Genomic DNA, 10,323 nt, shown 5'->3' with positions numbered 1-10,323 from the left:
TTTTTTCAATATCTATTTTATTATTGCCCTTTGCCATATCATGAAGTTCTATTTTGTTTTTTGAGCTCATACAGACCTAGGTTAATGTTTTGCTGATCAGTTCTATTTTTTGACTATAGAGTTTTTAAACATTGCAATGGAGATTTCACCTGTAAAAAGTTATAAGGCCTTTACTATAATGTTATGTGTTGTATGTATTATATTATGTGTGCACACTTGTGTTTTGTGTTATATGTTTGAATGTACGTATGCCCCCCCCGCGCGTTGGGAAGCTCCAGCTCTGTGACGTGAGTTCCCTCTGCCGAACTCCGGCCCGGTGTTGGTGGTGCCCTCACCTGGAGGGGCTCCCATTGCGTGAGTCTGAGGCTGTACAGTGGTGTGTTCGGTCACTTCCTGGCCTCCACGAACATGCGCCAGAGCATCCTCAGTGGTTAAAATAAAAAAGGTCTCCACGTGGCTCCCTGGACGGTGTCACCTCAGCCCTTGGCCCAGAGAAACTCCTTAACGCTCTTTCTCTCCTTCGGGAGCAGCTTTGACTTTCGCTGATGGTATTTCTTGCCTTTTGCAGGTGAATTTTGTTTCTATTTTAGTTTTAATGCCACCATTGTCCTCACAGCCCTGCTTCAGCTGCCCTGCAGACTCCCTTCCTGTGCCGGGTCCGACCCTGGGCCCACTAGGCCAGTGCTCTGCAGCCAGCGGGCACTGCTGCCCCACAGAATTTGATTTGTCATTATTTTCATCCTATTAAAAGTACCTAATTTGCTGTGGCTGCTCCTTGTCCTGTGGGTCACTTAGGAATGACATCCACATATTTGTGTATTTTTTAGATCTTGTTCTGCCACTCACGCGGGGGCTTCTGTTATGTCATCTGTGTGATCGAGCTTGCTCTAACTTTGATTTGTGCCCAGAATGCAGTCTTGATGATGCTACCTGTGAGCTGGGGCAGACATGCAGTCCAGCGCGATCCAGTGCTGTGGGGCTTCCCTGCAGCGACAGGTCGGGTGAGGGTGGGTGAGGGCCCAGGTTCCCTGCGTCCTAAGGTTTCAGTCTCCTTCTGTCACTTACTATGAAGAGAGAGTTGTGAGTTTTCCGTTTTCTCTATGGATTTGTATTTTTCTTAGGTACTGGAGATTGAATCTAGGGCACTCAACCATTAAGCTATATCCCCAGTCCTTGTTATTTTTTTATTTTGAGACAGTGTCTTGCTAAGTTGCTGAGGCTGACCTTAAACTTGCCATCCTCCTGCCTCAGCCTCCCAAGTCACTGGGATTACAGGCATGTGCCACTGCTCCGGGCAGTAGATTTGCATTTCTGGTTTTGATTTATCAGTTTTCTTTTTTCTTTTTTTTTTTTTAAATATTTATTTATTTATTTTTAGTTTTCGGCGGACACAACATCTTTGTTTTATGTGGTGCTGAGGATCGAACCCGGGCCGCACGCATGCCAGGCAAGCGCGCTGCCGCTTGAGCCACATCCCCAGCCCTGATTTATCAGTTTTCCATCATGTGTTTTGTAGAACTTTGGTCAGTGTTGGGCGTGCTATGTGGTGGGCCTCCTCCCTGCTGGTGGCCTGAGGCCATTGTACATATATGTAGACTCGCTCCTGTGGGTTGTCCTGGCTCTCAGTGAGCTGTGGAACCCTGCCCACCTAGGCCACCAGCCTAGGTTGGTGACGCTGAGGTCTGGGCTGCTCTGTCCTCGACGAAACCATTCAGCCCTGTCGCTAGAGCCAAGCTCCAACCTGCTTTTCTCCTGATTCCTCTTCAGCCACTGTTCTGAAAACCAAGGATGTTGCATGCTGAAGACTTACCTGCACGTGCGTTTCCACTGTGTGTATGTGTGAGTGTGAGTGTGTGTGTGTGTGAGTGTGTGTGTGTGCGTGCGCACGTGCATCCTCTTGTTAATCTCTTAAGTTTACCACAGTGGTCGGCCTGTGTGTGCTGTTGTGTGGTTGTCCAGTGTGCTGTCAAGGTTTTCGTTTTTGTTACGAGTAGAGTAGTATTACCATGATCACTGTTCTGCTGTACGTGTGCATTTGTAGGATCACCTTGGTGTTTTCTTGGCAAACCTTTGCTGTCCACCACAATGCCCTAGGAGATGCCTGTGCTCTCTGCAGGTTCTGCAGGCAGCACTCCAGCGTGAGGGTTGGGTGTGCTTCCATTTCTGTGGTGGTTGGTGGGCACCTCTAGCCTTGCAAGGGTAAGAGTGAAGGATGCTACTGAGCAGCATGGATTTGAAAGTATAATCTTTTATGAAGGTATGCTGGGAGACAGGAACCGAAACCAGAAATCCTACTTTGGCAATCTCCCGCCCCCTCCCTTTTTGTGGGGGTACTGGGGATGGAACCCAGGGGAACGTTACCACTCATCTACATCCCATCCCTTGTTATTTTTTATTTTTGAGATGGGGGTCTCCCTCAGCTGCTCAGGCTGTCCGTGAATTTGTGATCCTACTGCCTTAGCCTCCCAAACTGCTGGGATTGCAGGTGTGCACCACTGTGCCTGGCTTTAGTTTAGCAGTATTAATTTAAAGCAAAAAGGTGGGGATAAAGGGTGAGATTATTTAACGTATGAAAGGAAAAACATAAGAAAGAAGTCACTACATTGATATTCAAACCATTAATAATTTTTTGGGGGGAGTACTGGAGATTGAAGGGTCTCACTGAGTTGCTTAGGCTTGCTTTGAATTTGCCATCCTCCTGAGCCACTGGAATTACAGGCATGCACCACTGCGCCCCCCCTCTGTGTATCCAATAAGTAAAGTAAAAAATTAATTATGGTAATTTTATAGACATGTCTGCATGTAATTACATGGAAAATACAGCAAGTTGATTAATGCTTACAAATGTGAATATTTTATCTCTAGCTAATAAAGGTAAGCTAATTGATATATATATAGAAAATTCTGTACCCAGTAAATAATTATTATTTATAAAATGTGGATCATTTATAAAGATAAACTTTGTACTTATCCACAGATGGCCTTAACAGCTTACCTGAACCTGATGCATTCATTAAACTAGAAACCCCAGTGTTGGACAGAAAAGCTGTATGCTGGGACTCCCAGGAGATATGCTGATGACTAAAGATGACCTTCTTAAAAATACTTAGGGCGGGGCTGGGTTCCAGCTCCAAGGTGGAGGCCTGGGCTCCCACCTCCCACCCCTAAATTTAAGGATAGAATCTGGAGAAAGCCACATGGCTGACGTCTTGCCCTGAAACTATAGTAGTACTTGGAAGTCATTTGCTATACTTGACTGTTGTCTCTTGTTTCTCTTTTCCCCTCACCTTCTGTGTTGCAGTTGGAACCCAGGCCTGTGCCCGCCTCCCTGCCCTGCCACCCCCACTTCAAGTGTTTCCATCATTCTTTTTTTCTTTTGTCCTGGGATTGAGGTGCCTAACCACTGAGCCACATCCCCAGCCCTTCTTTGTACTTTTTTTTTTTTTTTAAAGGAAGAAGCAGGTATTGGCTGGCAAGACTTTTTAGAGAGGAGAGAGAGAGAGAGAGAATTTTTTTTTAATATTTATTTTTTAGTTTTCGGTGGACACAACATCTTTATTTTTATGTGGTGCTGAGGATCGAACCCGGCGCCCCTGCGCATGCCAGGCAAGTGTGCTACCGCTTGAGCCACATATCCAGATCCCCTTCTTTGTACTTGTGTAGAATCAGGGTCTCGCCGCGTTGCTCAGTGCCTTGCTGATCTGCTGAGGTTGGCTTTGAACTTGCCATCTTCTTGCCTCAGCCTCCCAGGCTGCTGGGATCACAGCGGGTCCCATTGTGCCTGGCGGTGTACCATTCTTCTTCTTCTTCTTCTTTTTTTTTTTTTTTACATTTGTTCTAATTAGTTATATATGATAGCAGATTGCATTTTGATTCATCGTACACAAATCAAGCACAACTTTTCATTTCTCTGGTTCATTCTTCTTCTTTTTTTTTTTTCCAATTTCTTTTTAGTTGTCTATGGAAGGTTGTTTTATTAATTTATATGCGGTGCTGGGAATTGAACCCAGTGCCTCACTCATGCTAGTTAAGCACTCTTGCCACTGAGCCCCAGCCCCAGCCTCATGAGCATCATTCTTAATGAGAATTCTGTTTTGTATCCAGGTTGCATGACTAGGAAGGGTTGGGTGTGGTGTTTGATCTCAGAGTCTTGATCTTAGTTGAGATTTTATTTCTTTGCTGTGCTGCAGATGGTTCCCCAGGCCTCGTGCCTGCTGTGCAACACCACACCCCTGAAGTACCCCTCTCAGCCCCACAGTTGTTTTGGTCAGCTTTCTCATGGTTGTGACTTAAAAGACCTGACAAGAACAATTGTATAGGAGGAAAAGGGGCTCACAGTCTCAGAGGTCTCAGTCCGTAGATAGCCAGCTCCTTTCCTCAGAGCTTGTGGTGAGGCAGTGGAGTATGGCAGCATGAAGCAGCTCACATCATGATCAGACAGCAGAGAGAGACTCCATTTCCAAGTACAAAATATTTAAATATCCCAGAGACTACACCCCCAGTTACCACCTCCTCTTACCACAGCCTACCTGCCTTCAGCTCGCATTGAGTTAATCCATCACAGGATCGATGCACTGGTTGGTTAGGCTTTCACAACCCAAGCACTTCTCCTTTGAACCTTCTTGCATTGTCACATACTAGCCTTTGGAGGACACCTCACATCCATACCATAACAGTTTTTCTTTCACGCTATGTCCTTTGCTTGTAATGTGAAGTTTTATGCAACTTTGTGCATTAATAAAGCCTTTCAGATGTCTTAGAATGTTTACCAAATGATAATAAGAGATAGCTGGTTTGTGTACACATTAATGAAAGAATACATTTTATGTTAAGAAGTAGAAATTGGGGGCTGGGGTTGTAGCTCAGTGGTAGAGCGCTTGCCTGGCATGTGTTGAGGCACTGCATTGAATCATCAGCACCACATAAAAATAAATAAAATAAAGGTGTTGTCCATCTACAACTAAAGAATATTTTTAAAAAAAGAAGTAGACATTGAGCTGAGCTAGATGGTGCCAGCAGTTTGGGAGGTGAGACAGGAGGATTAGGAGTTCAAAGCCAGCCTCACCAACTTAGTGAGCCCCCTAATCAATTTAGTGAGACCCTGCTTCTAAATACAATACCAAAAAGGTTTGGAGATGTGGTTCAGTGGTTGAGCCTCCTAGGTTCAATCCCAAGTACCCCCCGGCATTCCCAAAAAGTAGGCATTGAAAATATAATCTTTTGTTTCTTTTAAATTGATCACTAAAAAACTTGTTGATAAACAGAAATGTGTCTTCAAAGTCTCTGTAGTGTTTTGTGAAGGCTTCCAAAGTATTTTCTACCGATAATTGGAAGGAACCTTTTCCACTCATGAAGAAGTGCTTATGATGGGGGAGTGGCAGAGGGGGATCTGAATTAATACCTGTTAGTTGTTCATTTATTTCAATGGTTATTTAAGCTCACTGGTAGTTCCATCGTGTTGTGATTCCAAGGAAGGTATACCAGTTTGGTTTTGCATCTGTCTTAAATAATAGAAAAAATAAATCTATGTACCAGATAAACCTGCATTTATGAACCATGTGGGGTGGAAGTTACAGTTTACTGTGTTGAATATTTTGCTGTTTAAAAAAAAAAACATTCCCACCACTTCAGACATACCATTGTCATCCAGCCCATGTGTCTGGCCATTTCAGAATCTCTCTTGACTGTCTATGCATGAATCCACCTGGACATGCCCTCCCACCCACTGAGACCACACGTCAACACCGCTCATTGTGTTAGTCGGGTTTTTTATTTAGTTTTTTTCTGTGTTAGTTTTTTTTTTTTTTTTTGACCTTTTTTAACTTGTAAAAAGGCCATTATTTCCCATATCTCACCAAACTCTTTCATCAAAGTGACCCAAAATATATTTTGGGGATTACTTTTGAAGTATTATTTTTGTCCCCAAAGCAGGCCCTTCTGAAACTGATGATGTCGATGAAAAACTGCCCCTTTCGAAGTCTTTGCAAGGTATAAACTTTTCACTTCCATTCTCCCACATCCTGTTGGTATTTGATGTTGCTTTATATTGGACAGACTGTTTTGTTATTTATAACTATATTATTACTTTTCCAAATGGAAAAGGAAAAATGTTTTGGCCTTTTTTTTGAACATATAAATGAACTTCACAAGCAACAATTTTTCAAAACCAATTTTCCCTTTTGTGAATCTAGTAATGAATCTCGAAATGGGTACATGACACACTTTCCTATTTAAGGTAAAGTACACATTTATACCTTATATCAGAATAGTCAGAATAAGGTTGTTGTTGTATAAAGTCAGTGATGTAAATATTGATAAGGTCATATTGATACTTAATTTTTGAAAGGATTGTAAAATATCACTTATCCCTGGGTTTATTAATTGATTGCCTTTTTGGAATTGTCGTGTAGTAGTCCCAAGTTGACAATCATAGGCTGTAGTGATGGCTTTTATTTCTGTCTGTCTGGGCTTTGGGAGTTTAAGATTGACTTTGTTAGATGTCCTCTGTTGTGTGAGTGTCACTGTCTAAGATTTAACAGAGCATAGAGGACACGGCCTGGACTACATAGCCATCACCCTGGCCGGCCTCGCTCTTGACTCATGCTCTCCTTTGACTCCTGGACTCTGCTCCACTGCCTCTCCTCCTTTTGACTTGACATCTTTGTTTCCTTTGACTTTTGCAGTCAAAGAACTTAAAAGAGTCCAAAATCGCAGACTTGAGGGTAAAAGCCAAGCGAAGGAGTGGGTATGAGAGGTATTTTATTCAGTTGGAATAGCTGAGTGGTGTAGATTTGCCTCTAGTTGTGAGTTCAGATAAGTTCATGGGATAAAGTAGAAAAGAACCTCAAGATAATTATGCTGTGTTAAAGCCAGAGAAAAAACCCAGCAGTTTGACCTAGAATGACAGCTTCATGGCCATTGTGAGGCTGCAGTTAATCAAGAAGAATGTTTTCCTAGCTGAGGCCTTTGTTTAGTAAGCTTGTGACTGAGTTGAGTCACCAGTAGATGAGACAGGTGGATGGCCTGCTCTCTCCCCCTCTGCGACTCCGTCTTGCCCAGAGCTGGTGTCTTTTGCCCTCACTAGAAGGCAGTGCTTCAGCACCTGTCCCTTGCTGGTGGCATAGGTGTTCAGGAGCTGGGGCACTCACCTCGTGGCTCTCTGGCGTCTGAGGTCCTTTCTTTCCTAGGATGAGCCTGTTTACCGTGACTGCCTAACTTGACATGTTGTTTATGTTCCAGTGTTTAGATGCAGGCAGATTATATTACCTGAATTAGAATGCTTTTGAGACTCAAGGTAGTATCTTAAATTTTAACTTATGAGTTTCCTGAAGTGCAGCTACAGTCAAGTGGTGGGGAAGGCGCTTCCTTAGCCTCTGTGGTAGTGAGTGGAGGGCTGCACACGCGCCTCAGTCTTTGAGCGAACAGGGTCTCCTGGGTTTGTCTTCCCGTTGCTGTTGTGGGTTGTTGACAGAGGGGCACGGGACCCGAAGCCACTGAGCTTCTCAGACCCCAGCACCTGCCAGAGATCGAGGTGCACAATCTGGAACAAGTGATGTTAAGCCCCTAAGCCCCCTAGCTTCATCTATGTGTTTGTATTTTCCAAAAAAGTTAGCTTCCAAGTAGAAGTGTTGTATGTTTTTCTGAATTAGAGAACATTGTTTGAAATAATTACTAAGAGTTAAGAATGGTTTGTGTGTGTTCATTATGTGTTAAATTGCTTGTGCTGTTACCTAGTTCTTCATTCTTCTGTGTGGGTTTTGGTTGGTCTAGTACATACTGTTTATTTTCTTTTTAGGAAGCCATCACTCTTCGGAAGGCAACGAGGGAACAGAAATGGAGGTGCCTGCAGAAGGTTAGGGGAAGGATTTTTAATTTTACTATAGTTGTATGTTGTGTTTTATAGATGATACCATCCTTAAAATACTGTCTTGGAGATAAAAAAAAAAAAGACAATTGTGCAGTCTGCCTTCCCGGCCAGCAGTTTTCTTTTTAGAGACCTAGGACCGGCCGTTCCCTCTCTGTGTGGCCAGCAGAGCAGGTGGGCCGGCCACCCTGTGGTGAGTACCGCTCCTCTTGCCCCGTGTGCACGGGGTAGTGCTGTTCTCGTCTAGTTTTTCTGTGCCATGTTAAAAATTTGTTGAGGGGAAATAGCTTCAAGTGTTTTAGAAATAAAATCAGAACTGGCAGTGTCAATATTCATTTTAAAATGTCCTATTGAAAACTTTACATTTTACAGTTGGGTGACATACTATAAATATATTAATGAAGGAGTTTGTCTCTTGTTTTTATACCCATAAGTGCCTCCTGAGACACGTTACCAGTGTCCCGGCTGTATTGGCTTGGAACTGGGGACTCAGCATCGCAGTGTGCTGCAGCTTTTACCTGTAGGCTCAGGGGTGAGCTGGGGCCAGGTGATGGCTTTCTGCAGCTAGACTAAGTGGTTCTCCAGGAGGCTGGTAGGTTGCCCACGGAGGGAGCCTGGTAAGGGTTCAGAGTGCTCTGATCACGGGTCATATTGTGCATTATTTTTCTTAGATAAAAAGGGAATCTGTTCTGTGGCTTTATGTTTATTTTTAAAAATCAAGAATTTGACCTTTTGCCTTCCTGGAGTGAAGGAGACAAAAACTTCAAGTTTCCGAAGTTTCTTTCCAAATTCAGGTGCAGACTGGCAGTTTCTAATTGGAATTCATTCTCTCAGAAGTGTTGATGTGCTAATTTCAAACTCTGTACTGGTTGTTTGGGGGGCAGTCAGCCCATGTTTTGATGTTGGAGGTGATCTGATACTCTCTCTGCCTCAAAACTGTGGTTTTGGAAGGGCAGCCTCCCCGCTGCAGCCACCTGGACAGAAGCTGCGAGGTGCAGGGCTACAGGCAGTAGCGCAGGGCTCACAGGTATGGGACTTGCCCCAGGTGCTAGGCTTTGAAAGACTTTGTTTTGAGGAGATTTTTATCGTCATAGTCTACTCTTAGCAGAATTGTATTGAACCTGGGTTCTGATCTTTACTCCTTTACTAACAAGTAATCATAATCTCTGGCAAATCAATTAATCTCTCACCTCTGCAAAATGAAGGCAAGCTACTGAAAACACCCTGTAGCTGAGCTTGTGGCACTAACATTCCAACGTACATTTGCTGAATACAATGAGACACTTACTTAGCGCTGAAAGTCCCTTGCCACAGAGTGAAAGGGTCTAGCCATGTATGCAGCTGTCACAGTCGTTTCCTTGAGATGAGGGGGTCTCCATCACAAGAGATGGATTGTGGTTTCAGTTAACAGTTACAAACCCCAATAGGATACCTACAAGGAGAGGAGAGATAGAATCTCAAGTGTGAAGCGTTTATTTTTATCCTGGCATTTTCTAGTTATAGCAGGAAAATAAGTGTGAATTTGTTGTAATTTTATGCCTCCAAGAAATATGTTTTTTTTTTCTTTTGAGTTCTTAATTAATGCAGATAACTTTGTTTTATTTAATAGTTTTAGAGTTTTTCTAGTTTTGTTTCTTTTATCCCTATTTATAACCAACAGGGTCAAATATTTTTAACATATGAAATGAATTAAAATGCCAGTTACATTTAATTGTAGGCTGCTTTTGGATATCAAATCAGTAAAATGTTGGAACATATGGAAAATGCTTAATAATGAATGTCATTTTAGAATTTTATTTTTTTCAAGATTCTACTCAACATGTCCCTTCAGAAACAAGTGAGGACCCTGAAGTTGAGGTGACTATTGAAGGTTAGTTGTCTAAAAGCCTTGATTCCAAAGGTTGACTTCTGGTCATAAAATGTGTCACATTCACATTGCTAAGTATGCATTCCATTCATTCTTAAAGGAAACCTGTGAAATGAGTTGATACATATATACGTATATGTATGTGTGTTGGTGTGACCAGGCAGCCCACTTCCAGCCATGCACCCGGTGCTTTGGGAGTTTTGGACAGCAGAGTTGAGCCGTAGAAGATAGCGTTGGCCCACAGTTGACCAGAGCACACCCTCTGCCTGTGGGAACGAGGACGTTATGGCCAGACTTGGTGCCTTTAGAAACAGCCTGTGACCTGTTGGGTGTGGTAGAGGCACGATAGAGCTGGAACCCTTGGTATCTCATTAGGCACAGTGTAGGAGAAGGTGCTGAGTCTCCCTTCAGTGTTTGGTTTTGTTTTTGGGGCAAGGGTCTCCCTCTGTGGCCCAGGGTGGCCTGGAGCTGCTGGACTGGCCACGCTCCTGAGGAGCTGGAGCTGAGCATGCCCACCATTCCTGGCCTGTCAGTAATGTTTTTCTGAGAAGGGGCTTCACTCTGTTCCCACGCTGCTCTTGCTTTCCCGGGC

The 10,323-nt window shown here is 43.5% G+C and overlaps 1 protein-coding gene across 13 annotated transcripts in view; it reads left to right on the top strand.

Annotated features, from left to right (window-relative positions):
- Window positions 1-10,323, top strand: part of Gtf2i (general transcription factor IIi) — a 96,432-nt gene that overhangs the window by 51,434 nt on the left and 34,675 nt on the right. For 3 of the 13 annotated variants that reach the window (XM_048789899.1, XM_048789900.1, XM_048789901.1), the window contains 3 exons: window positions 5,929-5,988; window positions 7,796-7,852; window positions 9,654-9,734. The exons of 1 other annotated variant lie outside the window; for it this stretch is intronic. In XM_048789899.1, the coding sequence (XP_048645856.1) occupies window positions 5,929-5,988; window positions 7,796-7,852; window positions 9,654-9,734 (198 nt within the window). The remainder of the gene's footprint in view (window positions 1-5,928; window positions 5,989-7,795; window positions 7,853-9,653; window positions 9,735-10,323) is intronic. 9 more of the 13 variants (XM_048789897.1, XM_015491406.2, XM_048789895.1 and 6 more) reach the window with 8 other exon arrangements.

Source organism: Marmota marmota, unplaced genomic scaffold (assembly GCF_001458135.2).
Source record: "Marmota marmota marmota unplaced genomic scaffold, marMar, whole genome shotgun sequence".
NCBI lineage: Eukaryota > Metazoa > Chordata > Mammalia > Rodentia > Sciuridae > Marmota > Marmota marmota.
This window is presented reverse-complemented; position numbering and strand designations above follow the sequence as displayed.